We start from the raw sequence: 16,124 nt of genomic DNA, 5'->3' as shown, positions 1-16,124 counted from the left end.
TATTTGGGGAGAGCTACTTCCGGGGGACATCAAAGCACTTCCGGGGCCACAGGGCTCTTCCATTTGGTTTGGAATACAAGGCCCTTCAGAGACGTCTTAGGTTTGAAAAGACTTGAAGGTGCTTCAGGGACGGCACGTAGGGTTTTATGAGCTGGGCTCTGAGCCTAGAAAGGTACAGCTAGAGTCCAGCACACACTGGCAAGGAAGGGGAGGCTCACCCCACCCACTGCTCTTGCCCACCGGAATTCCTCACACCCCCCTTCAACAGGGGCACCTTGGGTAAGTTAGCCCCCGCCCCCACTTGCCACGTTCGCCTTGCTTCCACGTGGCTCAGAGGCGCAAGAGCGCCCCACATATGTGGCCCAGCCAGGCTTCTGTAGGAATTGCCATCCTCGGTTGCTGTTTGTCCCCTCCCCCACTCTTAAAAAAAAAACATGGTTTTAAAAACATCTTTTAAATATACGTGCTTTTAAAAAACATAGTTATAATTATAGTATATTACCATTTTCAGTTCTGTGTTTTTTTCCCTGCTCAACATTTCTGCGTATCCTAAGTATTTTTCTTACTGCTATATAGTTTTCGAAAACATCATACTAGTGCCTTCATAATATTCCACAGAGTACATAGATGTGCCATAATTCACCAAACCCTTCCCTTTCTGTTAACTTTTTAGATTCCCTCTAGTTTTTTTCTACTAAAAAAAAAAAAAAAAAGAAAGAAAAAAAAAAACGCTGCAAAGAACATCTCTGCACATATGTTTCTCCATATTTTGGTTTGTTTCTTTGGGCTACATGCCCAGAAATGGAGTTCCTGAGAAGAAGTATCGGAATTTAAATATGGCTCCTCATAGCACCAGATTGCCCTAGAAGAACTGTAGTAGTTTAAAATCCCATGCATGATGAATAATCCCACCAGGCCCATTTTATAGGAGAAACAAAACCGCTGCCTCTTACTTTAATTCGCTCTTATCTGATACATTCTTAGAACAAGCATTTTTCTTTTATTTATTGACCCTCTGGTGAATTTTAAGCCCTTTTTTCATCTTTTTTTTAGGGTCTTTTAAAAGTTAATTAAATATGTTTTTATAAAATAGACTCACGTTAAAGTTTTTTGTTAGTACATTTATTTTTATTTAGATTTTATTCTTTTGAAGTTATAACTTGTTTTTATACTTAAACCTTATTTTTTTTTTTCACAATTTTGTTTTACTCCTAAGCTTGGAATGGTCATCCTCCCTTTCAGGGCTTTGAGAGATACGCGCGCACACACACACACACACACACACACACACACACACACGGGGAGTGGGCAAAGGGCTTGATTTGTTACATTTAAACTGATAGTCCATCTGGCATATATTTTGGGTTATAATTTATTTTACATTGGGATGTACTTGATGCTATTCCAAGTTAGTACTTTTTTCATTTATTGATAGGTGGTTCCTTTTCCATGTGTTAAAGTCCTATATGTAATAGTCTATTTCCAGACCATTTTTCTTTTTCACAGACTAGTATGTTTTTTGTTACTGTGGTGGTATACTATTTTAATAATTGAAGCATTGAATTATACTAAGATATAAAATATGGGAGAATTAGGTCCCTTCCATTACCATTAATTTTTACAATTTTCTTTAATAGGCAGATTTGTTTATAGCATCAGGTGGACCTAGAATTATTTTTTTCAAATTCCTCCAGAACACCAGTGAACTTGAAATATGTTATTTTAGTCTGCTTATCTGGAATATATTCCACCTATTCATCAAGTTCGGCTGTATTTTTGAGTGTTTTTAGACTATTATCTGGGTCACAGAGTTTTCATTAAAACTATTTTTGGGTGTTTTGTAAGCTTTTGTTTCATTGTGAACATTCTTTTTCTCCTACCATATTTTCAGCTGGTTATTGCAAGTACACGATAATATTTTTTATTACTTTTTTCTTTTTTAAATTTAAGTGAAGCAGGGCTTGAACTCACTGCCCTAAGATCAAGACCCGAGCTGAGATCAAGAGTCAGTCACTTAACTGTTAAGTGACAGACTTAAGATATTTTTGATTCGATTTGTGGTTATGCTGAAATCTTTTTTTTTAAAGATTTATTTATTTATTTATTTATTTATTTATTTATTCATGAGAGAGAGAGAGAGAAAGGCAGGCAGAGACACAGGCAGAGGAAGAAGCAGGCTCCATGCAGGGAGCCCAATGTGGGACTCGGTCCAAGGACCGTGGGATCACACCCTGAGCCGAAGGCAGACACTCAACCACTGAGCCACCTAGGCGTCCCATTTGTGGTTATGCTGAAATCTTTTATTTATTCTTAGTTATTCAGCCTTTGCTTATGCCAATATTTTATCAGCTTATAATACTTTTGTTTTTTTCTTGCTGATGTTTTTATTTCATACCTTTTTTTAAAAAAGTATTTTTTATTCATGAGAGACAGGCAGAGACATAGGCAGAGGGAGAAGCAGGATCCATGCAGGGACCAGTGTGGGACTCAATCCAGGGACCCCAGGATCACCCCCTGGGCCAAAGGCAGGCACTAGACCACTGAGCCACTCAGGTGTCCCTATTTCATACCTTTTTACATTGTCCAGAACTCCTCAAAACAACTAAATAATGTTGCCAGTAGGGGTGTTTTTGTTACATTCCTGTTTGTAGTAGATGCATAGTTTAGCTAACTATAATGCTGCATATTTAGGCTATTGTTTTTGTTTTTAGTAAAGATTTTATTTGTGTGTGTGTGGGGGGGAGAGAGAGAGAGAGAGAGGGAGCACAAGCAGGGGGAGCAGCAGGCAGAGGCAGAGGGAGAGGGGAGAGCAGAGAATGGATCCCAGGACCCTGGGATCATGACTTGAGCCAAAGGCAGATGCTTAACCCACTGAGCCACCCAGGCGCCCCTAGGTTTTAAAGCAGATGCTTTTCAATCTTGTTTAAGGACTTACTCTTGTCTTTTAAAATGTATGTGGTAGGAAACAGTCTGAGATCATTACAGTTTTGCTCTTATTTCCTAATCTGGAAACATCTTTGCATCTGTGAAGAAAATGCTGTGCTTTATGCAGATGGCTGCTGAATTCTGTTTGCTTGTATTTTAAATCATAAGTAGTGAAATTGTCAGGAGCAGTTCTCAACCTTGGCTTGCACACTCCTGTCACCTGGAGAGCTTAAAAAATCAGTAATGGGCAGTCCTACTCTGAAAGATTCTGATTTCCTTGTGTGTGGTATATGTACGTGGGCGTGGATGTGGCCCAAGCAACAGGAGTTTAAAAAGCTCTACAGGTGATTCTCATGTGCAGCTGGGGTTTGGACTGCTGCTCCATCGTTGACTTTTTAATGGTATGTTTATCAGGCATTGGAATTCACTTCGTGGCTTTCCATCTGTTTTGATATCCAGGGGAGTTATGTAATGGGGCAGTTTTCTTTTCCTTGAAAGTTTGAAAGAATCCATTAGTAAATCATCCTGGTTGGAGCTTTTTGTTGAGACAATTTTTTGGTGATTTTTTATGCTTCTTTCTTGGTTATAGTTCATTTGTTGCATTTTGAGGATTCACAGTTCTTACAAAAATCATTTTTTTAAAATTTTCATAAAAGATTTTATGCTATATTAAGATGATTTATATCTTATAATTTATTACATTTTTATGTCCCGCAGTATCTCATTTCTGACTTTATACTTTTTTGATTATCTTTGCTAGAATTTTATGTTTTATTAAACTCTTGGACCTATTTATTGCTGTTGATTCTTTTTCCTTTCAAATTCTTCTATTTAGGCTCTTATCATTATTGCTTCCTTCGTGTTTTCCTAATAACAGATTTTTACACTTCCAAAAATTTTGCTCAATTTATTGCTCACCGAGTCAAAACTTTTGACTACAGACTTTCAGAATTACCTGTGGAGCTTTTAAAAAATACTAATGCCCCTCTTACCTGATGTGATGTGGTGCAAAAAAGATATATTTTTAAAATATTTTATTTTATTATTTATTCATGAGAGAGAGGCAGAGACATAGGCAGAGGGAGAAGCAGGCTCCATGCAGGAAACCCAACGTGGGACTCAATCCCGATCCCGATCCCAATCCCGATCCCGGGACTCCAGGATCATACCCTGAGCCTAAGGCAGATGCCCAACCGCTGAGCCACCCAGGTGTCCCCCCAAAAAGAATTTTATTAAAGCACCAGGACAGGACCCATGGGCTGGAAGAACTGCACTGGGATGGTGAGGAGCAATCAATTATATGCTTTGAAGTTGGGAGGGGCAGAAGCAAAGGATGTTTCTGAGAGGATTTTTTTTTTTTTTGAGATTTTATGTATTCATGAGAGACACACAGAGAGAGGCAGAGACACAGGCAGAGGGAGACGCAGGCTCCATGCGGGGAGCCGATGCAGGCCCAGGACCCCGGGATCACGCCCTGAGCCAAAGGAAGCCCCTCAACCACTGAGCCACCCCAGGTGTCCTTGAGAGGATTTTCACGTGTTAGAGAAGACTTCTAGGATCCTGGAGGTCTGGCTCTTGTCAAGCTAAGATTGCTTTTTGCCTGTAGCAAAGCATTACCATTAAGGCAGTGAGTTCCTGGAGGAATGTCACATTCTGCCTCAGATATTTTTCAATAGGCTGCAAATTGTAAGGAACCTTAATTTTATCTACGTTTCTTTTGCCTGTGTTCTCATCATTACCTGCCCCCAAGATTCTGATTTTAGTTATTTAGGCTTGGGTCTGCTTTATTGATGTTTATTTGAAAGAGAGAGAGCCAGAGAGCCTGAGCTTGAGCACAAAAGGGCAAGTGGCAGGGGCAGAGGGAGGAGCAGACTCCCCCCTCACCAGGGAGCTGCATGTGGGATCCTGGGATCATGACCTGAACCGAAGGCAGATGCTTAACTGGCTGAGCCACCCAGGCGCCCTGGTCTTTTCTTTCTTTTTTTTTTAAATTTCATAATGTAGAGCTGAGGCTGAGAATAGCTGAGTTAGAACATTGAACTGAGTAAATTCTCTTTAACTCTAAATTCTTGTATGTAATAATCTAAACCCAATAACTCACCCAAGATTACAGATTTGCCTAAATTTTATAGGCTTGCACGTTTTTTAGATTTTATTAGATTTTATAGTTATTTTTTGCATTTTAAAATTTACTTTTAGCACAGTAATTATTACGAGTGAGGACTTTTGTTTTGAGTTACATACTACATTTCTCGTATTGGTGATTAATGACTAGAATTTACGTAATTTCTATATTTTCAACTTCTTAAAATTTTTCATAAATTAGCCTATGTCAGGGAGGAAAAAATCACTTTCCCTTTGCCCTTCTAGGTGCTTAGCTAAGATGCCCCTATAATACAACACAGAATAACAAAAAACCAAACAAGTTTAGTAGCATGTATACCTCCTGTGTATGTGGGAGAGACCCAGGAAAACTGAGTAACTCCCACAAATGGCCCACGCCAGCCCCTTAAATACCATCTCCAGCTAAAGACAAAAGACCATGTTGAAGGTGGGGAACCTGTTCTGGGGAGTTATCGGGCAAATGCAGAGTAAACAAGGGTAGGGTTGTTATGCAGATTTAAGTCCCTGCCTTCTCCACTGATCAGTTTCTAGAGATGTTTGCTCCTCTCCTTCCTGCTACAGGGAAGGAGACACCCTTATACATATAAATGTCTCTTACAAAAGGGTCACTTTACTTGAATTTCAGAGCTTCTCTCCGGTCTGCTGTTTCTTAAAAAGAACCAGTTAAAGAGAATTCTTGGCCAAAGAATCGCATTTTGGGGTGTCCTACTCTGCTCCATTGTATGTGTGATAAATGTCTCTAAAATATCCCATTGTCATATCTAAGTGAGCCATCCTTAATATGCAATACCAATCTTTTATGGTTTATTTTCTAAGAATTCTAAGACTCTGTAATCATAAAAGAAATATCACTGGCTTAATCACAGCTTTTTCAGGAAGAATAAACAACGCCACATTAAATGCACAGAATTTGTGTTGTCTACTAACCTATAACAGCTTGCGTTTATCCTTACTGTTATACACCTTCTTCTTTAGGACTCCATGATTTGTCTGAGCCGTTTTCATCAAATAGAACCTAAGCATTTTCAACTTAGACTAGTGATGCTGGTCTCTTTAGAGACTGTTAAGCCTTATCGAACATTACTGGTGTTTCATCTCTTTGCTGACAGCTTCTCTAGAAAGTCAGCTGTAAATTTTTGACACTTAGATGCTGATTTCTGAGTAATATAGACTTTATGACTCACGCATTGGTCACACCTACCTCACCATTTTAAAAAATTCTCTGATTTATTCAAGAGACTCGGCTCTGGCTTTTGCCTCAGGATTGCAATGCCTAGCCTGCGACGGACAATCTTCCATGCACAATTATTTTGTGTGTCAGTGCTGCATCAGACAATAATCATTTTGAAAACAATTTAAGTGGAAATTAGGAACCCAAATCAATGTTCAAACCCAGCTATTTGGGATATGCAATGCAAAGTGAATAGCTCAACTGACACGAAAATAGGATTAACTCCTTCTGTACCAGGCAGAATTCACACTGTACATCCTTTAAAACTAGGTGTCCACCCCTCTGAAACACACTCCTGACTGCTTTGAGTTTCTTTTGCCTTTAATTGTAAGAAGATCCCGATTTCAGAAACCTTAACGTTTAATATTTTCCCTTTATAATGAAGAAATACCCTGTATCTATTATTTAAGACTAATTGATTTCAGATTTTATATCCTCTAGGCTGGCATCAAAAATTCAAATTGCCTTGGGGGATCAGGCGGGTAACCTTGTATCATACAGTGGGGCTTGCAGAAGCCCGTGGGGAACTGAAGATCACATGCCCTGCCAAATGATATTTACATTCCATTTTCAAGAAAATTACAGCCAATTACATCCTCTAGGACCTTATTTATCTAATCTCTGCTTGACATCATAAATTATGATGAAGCCCTGTATCATAATTATGTTTCTATAAATTGTTATTTCTAGCAGTTTTTATTTTAGCTCCTTCCCTCTGGAGTCTCTGGTACCTCAAGTTCCTCTGTGATTAGGCGTTTTATCTTTGTGAGATCACTTTTAAGCTGTTTGGTGTCTCTTCACTGGTATTCCACTTTGCTGCATTTTACAGTTTTTTCCTCTCTTCCTTTTCTGTCTTTCAGTATCACTCTGACATGCTCTCCACCTTTTGTAGGGGACGAAAAATCATATTCCCGCTACCTTTCAGGTTCTCAGCTGAGACACCCCTGTAATAAAGAGACAGATTAAAGGAGAAAAAACAAACAAAAGCTTAATTAAACGTGCACATGGGGGAGAACCAGGAAGACTGAGTAACTCCCCAGATGGCCCAAGCCACCACCCTAAATCCAAAAATAAAGAGAAAAGGTGTTGGGGGGGGTAGGGGAATCAGTTGCAGGAGGTTACCTGGAAAGGTATAGTAAAGAAGAGTAAAGTGGTTATGCAGATTTTTAAAAAAGATTTATTTTATTTTATTTTATTTTATTTATTTATTTATTTTTTTAATTTTTTTTTTTTATTTATTCATGATAGGCACACAGTGAGAGAGAGAGAGGCAGAGACACAGGCAGAGGGAGAAGCAGGCTCCATGCACCGGGAGCCCGATGCGGGATTCGATCCCGGATCTCCAGGATCGCGCCCTGGGCCAAAGGCAGGCGCCAAACCGCTGCGCCACCCAGGGATCCCAGATTTATTTTATTTTAAATTTATTTTTATTTTTTAAAAAGATTTTATTTAATCATGAGAGAAAGAGAGGCAGACACCTAGGCAGAGGGAGAAGCAGGCTCCATGCAGGGAGCCCCACGTGGGATTTGATCCGAGGTCTCTAGGATCACGCCCCGGGCTGAAGGCAGCACCAAACCGCTGGGCCACTGGGGCTGCCCTGGTTTTTTTTTTTTTTTTTTTTTTTAAAAGATTTTATTTATTTATTCATGAGAGAGAGACACACACACAGGCAGAGGGAGAAGCAGGCTCCATGCAGGGAACCTGATGTAGGACTCTATCCCGGGACTCCAGGATCATGCCCTGGGCTGAAGGCAGGCACTAAACCGCTGGGCCACCCAGGGATTCCCCCATTAGCTATTTTAAAGTGTGCAATTTAGTGCCATCTAGTATGGCCACAGTGTTGTGTAACCATCACTTCTAACCAGTTGCAAGACATTTTCATCACCCTAGAAGGAAACCCTATACCCATCCAACAGCATCTTACCGGAAATGTTCACTCAACACAAATAGGACAGCAATTCTAGAAGTGGTTTACCCTATAACTGGAGGCAGGCTAGATGAATTTTCCAAGAAAGCACCTGAAAATAGGACCATTTTGGAATGAAGCCAAAGATGCTGTTTTGAAAAGGAAGAGATTTTTAGGTTCACTAGTTTCCTAGAAAACCTGTTCCAGTAAGGACCATGCCTTGTCAGTATTTGTAACTGATCCATTCATTTTGAATACAGTCATTTAACTACAGCTCATTTCTAACATCCTATATGGTAATTAACAAAGTTTCTTGTGTTGATCAAGGATAAAATCCTGACGCATTTTGTCAACCACTTCTGAAGTGTGAGCTTCTGATAGAAATTTGCTGCTCCTGGAGCACTTATTCCCAATTAGGGTAACTGACCACCCTTAGAGGGTGGATTATACCTAACAGACTCCCTCCTATATATAGCATATTGCCCATGTTGAATTACCATAGTCTTACATCATATACATTATTAACTTTTGCAACTCTAATTATAAAAAATTGATTAGAAAAATGAGAGCAGAAGGAATATTAAAATGGAATGCTCCAGGAGCACGCATCCCAGGGCAGGCTTGAAAGTGTGATCATGTTGCCATGTTGAGAGTGATTCCAATGGTTAAAGGTACGCATTATTCCTACAACATGGCACCTAAGCCAAAGGAAGCTATTTCAACTGGCCTTCAACTGAAGAGGCAGTCGTCCTCTGCTTTAACATGGAAGAAAAAGAGGCTGTGTTATAGTTACTGAGAGGTCCTGTTTTCCAAAATGGTTAAGGATTTTCCATGGGCGTTTTTGACCATGTCTGATTTTTACTGTAACAACTTTATTTTATTTTTTTAAAGATTTATTTATTTGTAGGGGGGCATGAGTGGAGCAAGAGGGAGAGAAGCAGACTCCCTGTGTTGAGCACGGAGCCTGATGTGGGGCTCAACATGGGTTCCCTAAAAAAACAAAACAAAACAAAACCCATGGGTTCCCTTTCACAACCCTAGAATCATGACCTGAGCTACAGTCAAGAATCAGACAAGGGCAGCCTGGGTGGCTCAGCGGTTTAGCACCGCCTTTGGCCCAGGGCATGATCCTGGAGACCCAGGATCCAGTTCACATGTCAGGCTCCCTGGGTGGACACGCCTGCTTCTCCCTCTGCCTGTGTCTCTGCCTGCCTTTCTCTCTCTCTCTCTCTCTCTCTCATTAATAAATAAATAAATAAATAAAATCTTTTTTTTTTAAATAAATAAAATCTTAAAAAAAAAAAAAAGAATCAGACACTTGGGGCGCCTGCGTGGCTCAGTTGGTTAAGCATCTGCCTTCAGCTCAGGTTGTAATCCTGGAGTCCTAGGATTGAGCTCCATATCAGGCTTCCTGCTTGGCTGCTTGGCGGAGAGTTTGCTTCTCCTCCTTCTGCCTCCTCTCCTCTGACTCTGCTCCTGCTTTCTCTCTCCCTCTCTCTCTCCTCAAAGAAATAAAATCTTAAAAAAAAAAAAAAAGACATTCAGCCAAGTGCCTTTTACCGAAATTACTTTAGAATCCACCTCTGCAGCCTGAGGCCCTCTCCAACACTCCCCTCCCCCCAACACATACACAATGTAAGATGAGACTGGTTGGCTTTAAGCTAGGCTTTTTGAACTTCCTGGACAAGTTTAAGGTGGACTCCCCGATGCACTGGAAGAATTTCAGATCTGCCTATTGAAAGGATATTCAGAAAGAATATTATTTTGTCTGTATAGTAGTTTCCCCTTCCCTCCCCATCCATGGGGTATATGTTCCAACCCCCCCCCCCCATGGATACCTGAAACCATAGGTAATACTTTACACTATATATAGTGGTTTTTTTCCTGTATATACATACCTATGGTTTAATTTGTAAAGTCAGCATGGTAAGAGATAAACAACAGTAAGTAATAAGAGAACAGTATACTATAGTAAGTTATGTGAATGTGATCTCTCCATGAAAATATCTTCTACTGTACTTACTCTTCATGTGATGATGTGAGATAAAACACCTACGCGATGATTTGAAGTGAGGTGGATGATGTAAGCATTGTGATGTAGTGGTAGGCTCATTTTGACCTGGACATATGGCAGAAGGAGGATCATCTGCTTCTGGACCCAAGTGAGTGCAGATGACTGAAACTGTTGGAAGCAAAACCAGAAAGCTAAGAGGGGGGGGTCCCTACTGTAACCCACATCTAGAATCCCATTGTGAAATTCCAAAGACAGAAGCTAGTTCACTTTATAGTAGAACTGATTGATGGATTTGTGGCTTGAATATTATTTCCTTCTTTTTATTTTTTTAAAGATTTTATTTGTTTATTTGACAGAGTGAGAGCGAGCACAAGCAGGGGGAACAGCAGACAGAGGGAGAAGCAGGCTCCCCACTCAGCAGGGAGCTCGACATGGGGCTTGATCCCAGGACCTCAGGATCATGACCTGAGCTGAAGGCAGATGCTTAACTGACTGAGCCACCCAGGGGCCCTTATTTCCTTATTCTAAACAGATACTGATGAAAATATAATCTGTATATGATAACCTAGATTGTATATCTGTTCTCAGAACAGATGTCTGGAATGTCTTTGTAAAAATCTGAACTTTTTGCTTTACATTAATAAATATGCAGGCAGTTGTTGCATTGATTCTAAGTTTGCTGAAATGTTTTCATTTCTTAGTTTCTAATTATGATTCCAACAGGTATTATCTTTTGATGCCTATTTAGAAGATGAAGTACCTGATAAAAGTCAAGGAAACTATAGAATAAGACGCTATAAAATCTACTTCTACCTTGAAGATGACACAATTCAAGTAAATGAGCCAGAGTTGAAAAATAGTGGAATGCCTCAAGGTATCTATTTAATGCAGAGTTATGCTTCTTTTACTTGTGATTCCTGCCTGTCTTTCTCTAGCTTTTTAAAAGATGCCATGTACTACTTAGGTGTTTAACTTGTTGGTGACAGCGAACATAAACATGCTGTTAGCTGCCGTTTGCTTCAGCCACCCTCTCCTCATCCTCATACCTGTTAACTAGAGACTTTGATGGTTCCTCTGCAGAGAGTCATTGCTCCTCATCCCCCGTATGCCAGTCATCTTTATCCATAGTCCATTTCAGCCAGACAAGAGTTAACCCTGTGATGTGGCTACCAGAGGAGCTAATCCTAAATTGCATTAATTAGAAGTAGGGTGGAGATTGAGGGAGAGGACTGATTTCCTCTGTTTGTGCTGTGAGTCCTTCTCTTGGGACAATGTTGAGATCTGGATACCTTCAGGAGATAGCAGCCATGATGGTAAAAGGACTGAAAATTGTCCTGTGTGAGGCAGAATAATGAAAAGGGATATTTGTCCATAAAGGGAAGACCCAGGTGTGCCTGGTAAATGTCTTCAGGAATCTGAAGGGCTGCCATGGGTTGGAAGGGTGACCTAATTTTCTGTATCTTCAAGGATAGGACCTAGGGGGTCAGAATTCAGGTCAGTAAGAAGAAAAATTTTCTGGCAGAGAGCTGCCAGAGGTGATAGTGGATGGGTCTGGACGAACATGGGGGTCAGGGTCGGGTGAGGGGAGGAGAGGAGTATCTCGTATTTGCTTGGTCCTTGATATAGACTGATGGCCCTGCTTAAGTAGCAGTAGGGGTGAGGTGGGGAAGTCATGTGTTTGCTTGGTGGGTGGTGTAGATGACCTTCTAAGACCACTTTGGGCCCTTCGGAGCTATAATTCTTAGGAATGTTTATTGTCTCTTTGTCTTTTCTGGAGTTTGCCATCTCCAATATCTTAGGCTCTGAGATTGCCTTCTCAACTATAGTCTCTATTTATTTGACATTCCCTATTTGTTCACACCCACCATCCTTGTTCTCCATTCTGCTGGCAAAACATAGCCTGAATCTATGTCTCTCTATGCCCTTTGCTACCATCCTAACCCACGCTACCTTCATTTCTTTTTTTTTTCCTAAAGATTTTATTTATTTATTTGAGAAAGGGCCCATATGAGAGAGAGTGGAAGAGCAAGAGAGCACGGGTGAGGGGAGGGGCAGGGAGAGAGGGAGAAGCAGACTCCCCACTGCGCAGGAAGCGTGACATAGGGCTCAATCCCAGGACCCTGGGATCATGACCTGAGCCAAAGGAAGACTTAACTGACTGAGCAACCCAGGCACCCCTAAGCTACCTTCATTTCTTGACTAGAGAAATGGAATAACTGCCTGATAGGTCTCTCGCTATCCATTTCTGCTCCTCCTACAACCTCTTCTCTACACAGCAGCCAGAGTATTGTGTGGGGTATTAGCTCGGATGCAGTGGTGGCCTCCAAGAAGCATGCTTGCAGGCTTTCCCAGAGGCCACAGAACAAAGCCTCATGGACCAAATTAAAATGCATCAATCACATGATGCGTTAAAACAATTCAAACTACACAATGAGAAGCAAGGGGAAAGACATGGGTAAGTTCACAGACATAGGACAATGTACAAGTGGGTAGAAGGATGACTCTGCCTAAATCCTAGGGTAGGCAATGGTCCTGTCTGTCTTTGCTGTGTCAGCCTTTCTGGCTGATAGTGTGATTTGGAGACCAGGGTTGAAGTTAAAGCGAGGGGGACCACAGACAGAGGGGACCTTGGGCTAATGTCACATGCTCTGTTGGAGAGACAAGGGGATAAGTGGGCCTGGCCACAGCTGTAGTTCACCAATAAGCCTGCTTGAATAGTCCTGGGTTTTGTTTCTTGGGGAAAGGACACATGGGGCCGGAATTGATGTCACCAATGAATGAGTGGCTGAATTAAGGCCTCATGAATATTGAGTACTCATGAATATTTACTGCCTCTTGTATATTTAGTGCATCATGAATATTTAGAGCCCAGGTGCCTCATATATATTTACTACATATGGAAAATTAATTATCCCCTGGTCTTTCTGTCCCCTTCTTTCTGTGTTTGACATACACGTGCTGTATTTACTATCTACTTATTGTTGTTTAACACATCTTACGATTTTCTGCCTGTGTTGAATAAACTGTTTTCCTTATTAACTCCTTATCTGGGCCCAATGCCTCCATGTTGTTATACAATAGTGGGTTCTATGGGGAGAAGCAGGAATTTCAGGAGACCATGGGCCTCTGAGTATAAAGTTATGATGAGGCAGTATGCAGAAGACTTTCTTCAATGCTCATGAGATTGAGGTTATTTTAGCACATAGCTCCATTGTGTTTGGATGGTGAATTTGGGGCCAGTCAACATTGCCAAGAATTGTCTGTTGAATATCTAGTCTGTGCCAGGCACTGTGCTGGGTTTTGGGAGAATAGACAAAAGTAAGAAGACCTCCATCTCACAGAGCTTATAGCAAGCAGGTTGGAGATGAAAGGGAGGGAGCAAGGTGACAAGTTCAAGAATTTTGCAGTTGAAACAAACCAGTTAGAACAAACCGGGATAATGAGGGTAGGAATTGAAAACAGAGGAAAGACTACAGAGACATTTTATTGGCAGACTTGATAGGCCTTGACCAACAATTAAATACAGAGAGTGAGGAACTGTTGAGATATTAGGGAATATCTGGTGATAAAGAAGTATCTACTCTATCATTATCTCATTTACTCCCCCCACCCCCAACAAGCATCTAAAGTAGGTCATTGTCACTTTTTACGTAAAACAAACAAACAGGCTTCAAGAGGTAATTTTCTTCATCTAAATCTTAACTAATGGCCTTGAAGCTCACTCTGGTTGAAAAGACAGTGATCTGTCAGTAAAACCCAGAAGCATGGAGCAAGGAGCAACACTGGGGTTGAAGTTGGGGTATGTTTGTTTGGACACATGAGGCCTTTGAAAGTGGGTTAGGGCGTCTGTATGGTGATGCCCACCAGGCAGGTAGACTCTTGGGGTGTGTTTTCAGGAAGAAAGTCAGGACTGGAGATGTGGACTGGGAATCAAAGGTAGGTACTTAGATCATGAACGGAATCAGGCTTATTCTCCCAGGTTGGAAGAGAGGCACTGCTGAGGTGGTGGAAAAAGGAAGAAGATTGGATTTAATGTCTGTACTTGGTTTTTTCTAGTGGAGGGGAGGAAGTGAGAATTGACGGGGGGGTGTGTGTGGGGGGGAGATGATATGAGCCGTCCTCATTATTCTTTGTGCTCTGACATACTCTCCGCTCCTGGGCCTTTTTATTTGGATGGAATTATGACACTTTGTAAAAGGTCGAGAAGTCTTCAGACTCTTTAGGGTCATTTTTTTTTTAATAAGATTTATTTATTTGAGAGAGTGCGAGTGAGTGTGTAGGGGGCGGGGCAAAGGGAGAGAGAGAGAGAGAGAATGTCTCAAGGGGATTCGGTGCTGAGCTCAGAGCCCTACAGGGGGCCTCAGTCTCCCGTCTTTAGGATCATTTTAAAGATCTATAAGGCAGTTTTTAAAGATTGAGAGTAATGTATTGGGAAATGTTTGAAGAATTACTTCTGAACAGAAAGAAAATTCACAACTTTTGAATTCTATGAACATCTGTTTTACTTAAGTGTGTTTAATTATGTAAGCAACAGTATTGCCTTAGCAAAACATATTTTCTCATAAATACTTTTATATTAATAAACATTTATCATACTTATATTTACTTAAATGCTTTACTCTCATATTCCCTAACTAAGCTTTTTGCTTATTTTTTGATTACCTTCCTCACATGACACCCAATTTACACAGATGAGAGACTGGGGGTCATGGGACATCCTGAACATTTAACAGTGACTTGAATTGTTTTTATTATTATTTTTAATTGAAAGCTTATATTGCTGCAGCTTACTGCCCCCCATCTAGTGAGTCTTTAGTTCTGTTAAACCATCCAAGAAGAAAAAGGAAATGCAACCTCTATGAAGCTCTTGGAAAGGCTTTTATAAGACTTTTCAATTCTCTCAGCCTCTTGATTTCAAACCTCACATCGGCAGATTCCACAGGCAAACTGAAGTTAGTCATAATAATTTATTTGAAAATAATTTTTAGGTGAATAGGGGGAAATGTTAAGTCATAAAGACTCGGCATGGGGTGGGGAAACACAGCTCTGAGTAAAAGACAACTTTAAAGTCTCTTGAAAGTTTCAGAATTTCTGATTGGCTCTCTGATCAGTTCAAGGGATATATTCAACACAGTCATCTCCCTGTGAAACAAGACCGAATTTGTCAGCAGAGCTACCTGGCAGGCCATAGCAAGAAGTGCGGAAAGCAAACCCAAATAACCACTCTATCATCAAGCTTTGTTTATTTAGCAAGAAACTGGTCTTTCTTGAAATATTTAATATGATAATTCTTGTTAAGGAAGGTCTGTTTGGATAGAGGATACTTTAGAAAATCCCTTAAACACCTTCTTCAGGCTTTCCTAAATGAAATGATTGGGGGAAAAAGAACAAACAAGCTTAATGAGCCAGTGGCTCAGACTTCAGTGGGACAGGGTAGTTAGTGTTTATTTCAGTTGTGTCTTGAGTGGCCTGGGACTGCTGCTTATGTACCTGTGGGCCTCGGGAAGGGGTTAGGTTATATTTAGGTGATGCACACGGATAATGTTCCTGTCGCTTCCATAGGGTTTCTCTATTTTCCAAGTGAAATGGGAAGTCAGATACATTTGTTCTTTTGTGGAGCTGACTATTCAGAAATTAGCGCATCTGGAGGAAGGAGCCTCCTTTTTAGTTGCCTCTCCTGTCATGTGATTTCTTTTTTTTAGGGGTACGGGGAGGAGTTTGGAATAAGCCAGAAACAAAAGAGGCATGATGCCAAAATAGGCATTCAGTTACATGCAGCTTCTAATCAGAACAACGTATTTTTAATGTTGACGAGTCCTTGCTGGCAGAGAGATCTATGTACGTTATAAGTCAAGTCACTGTTGCACTTCAAGCCTTGCTTTTCTTTCTTGCCATAACATCACTCTCTTTTTGGTTAGATGTGT

General features: G+C 40.7%; 1 protein-coding gene across 2 annotated transcripts in view; it reads left to right on the top strand.

Moving 5' to 3' along the window:
• The window catches only part of EFHC2 (EF-hand domain containing 2), a 195,308-nt gene that overhangs the window by 63,042 nt on the left and 116,142 nt on the right, over nt 1-16,124 (top strand). Inside the window, exons 1-2 of one of the 2 annotated variants that reach the window (XM_038587227.1) lie at nt 86-279; nt 10,924-11,074. In XM_038587227.1, the coding sequence (XP_038443155.1) occupies nt 11,065-11,074 (10 nt within the window). In that variant the 5' untranslated portion in view covers nt 86-279; nt 10,924-11,064. Of the gene's footprint in view, nt 1-85; nt 280-10,923; nt 11,075-16,124 lie in introns of those variants that run through there. The other variant, XM_038587226.1, reaches the window with a different exon arrangement.

This window comes from Canis lupus, chromosome X (assembly GCF_011100685.1).
Source record: "Canis lupus familiaris isolate Mischka breed German Shepherd chromosome X, alternate assembly UU_Cfam_GSD_1.0, whole genome shotgun sequence".
NCBI classification, from domain to species: domain Eukaryota; kingdom Metazoa; phylum Chordata; class Mammalia; order Carnivora; family Canidae; genus Canis; species Canis lupus.
The sequence above is the reverse complement of the archived record's forward strand: the minus strand, read 5'-3'. Positions and strand labels throughout refer to the sequence as shown.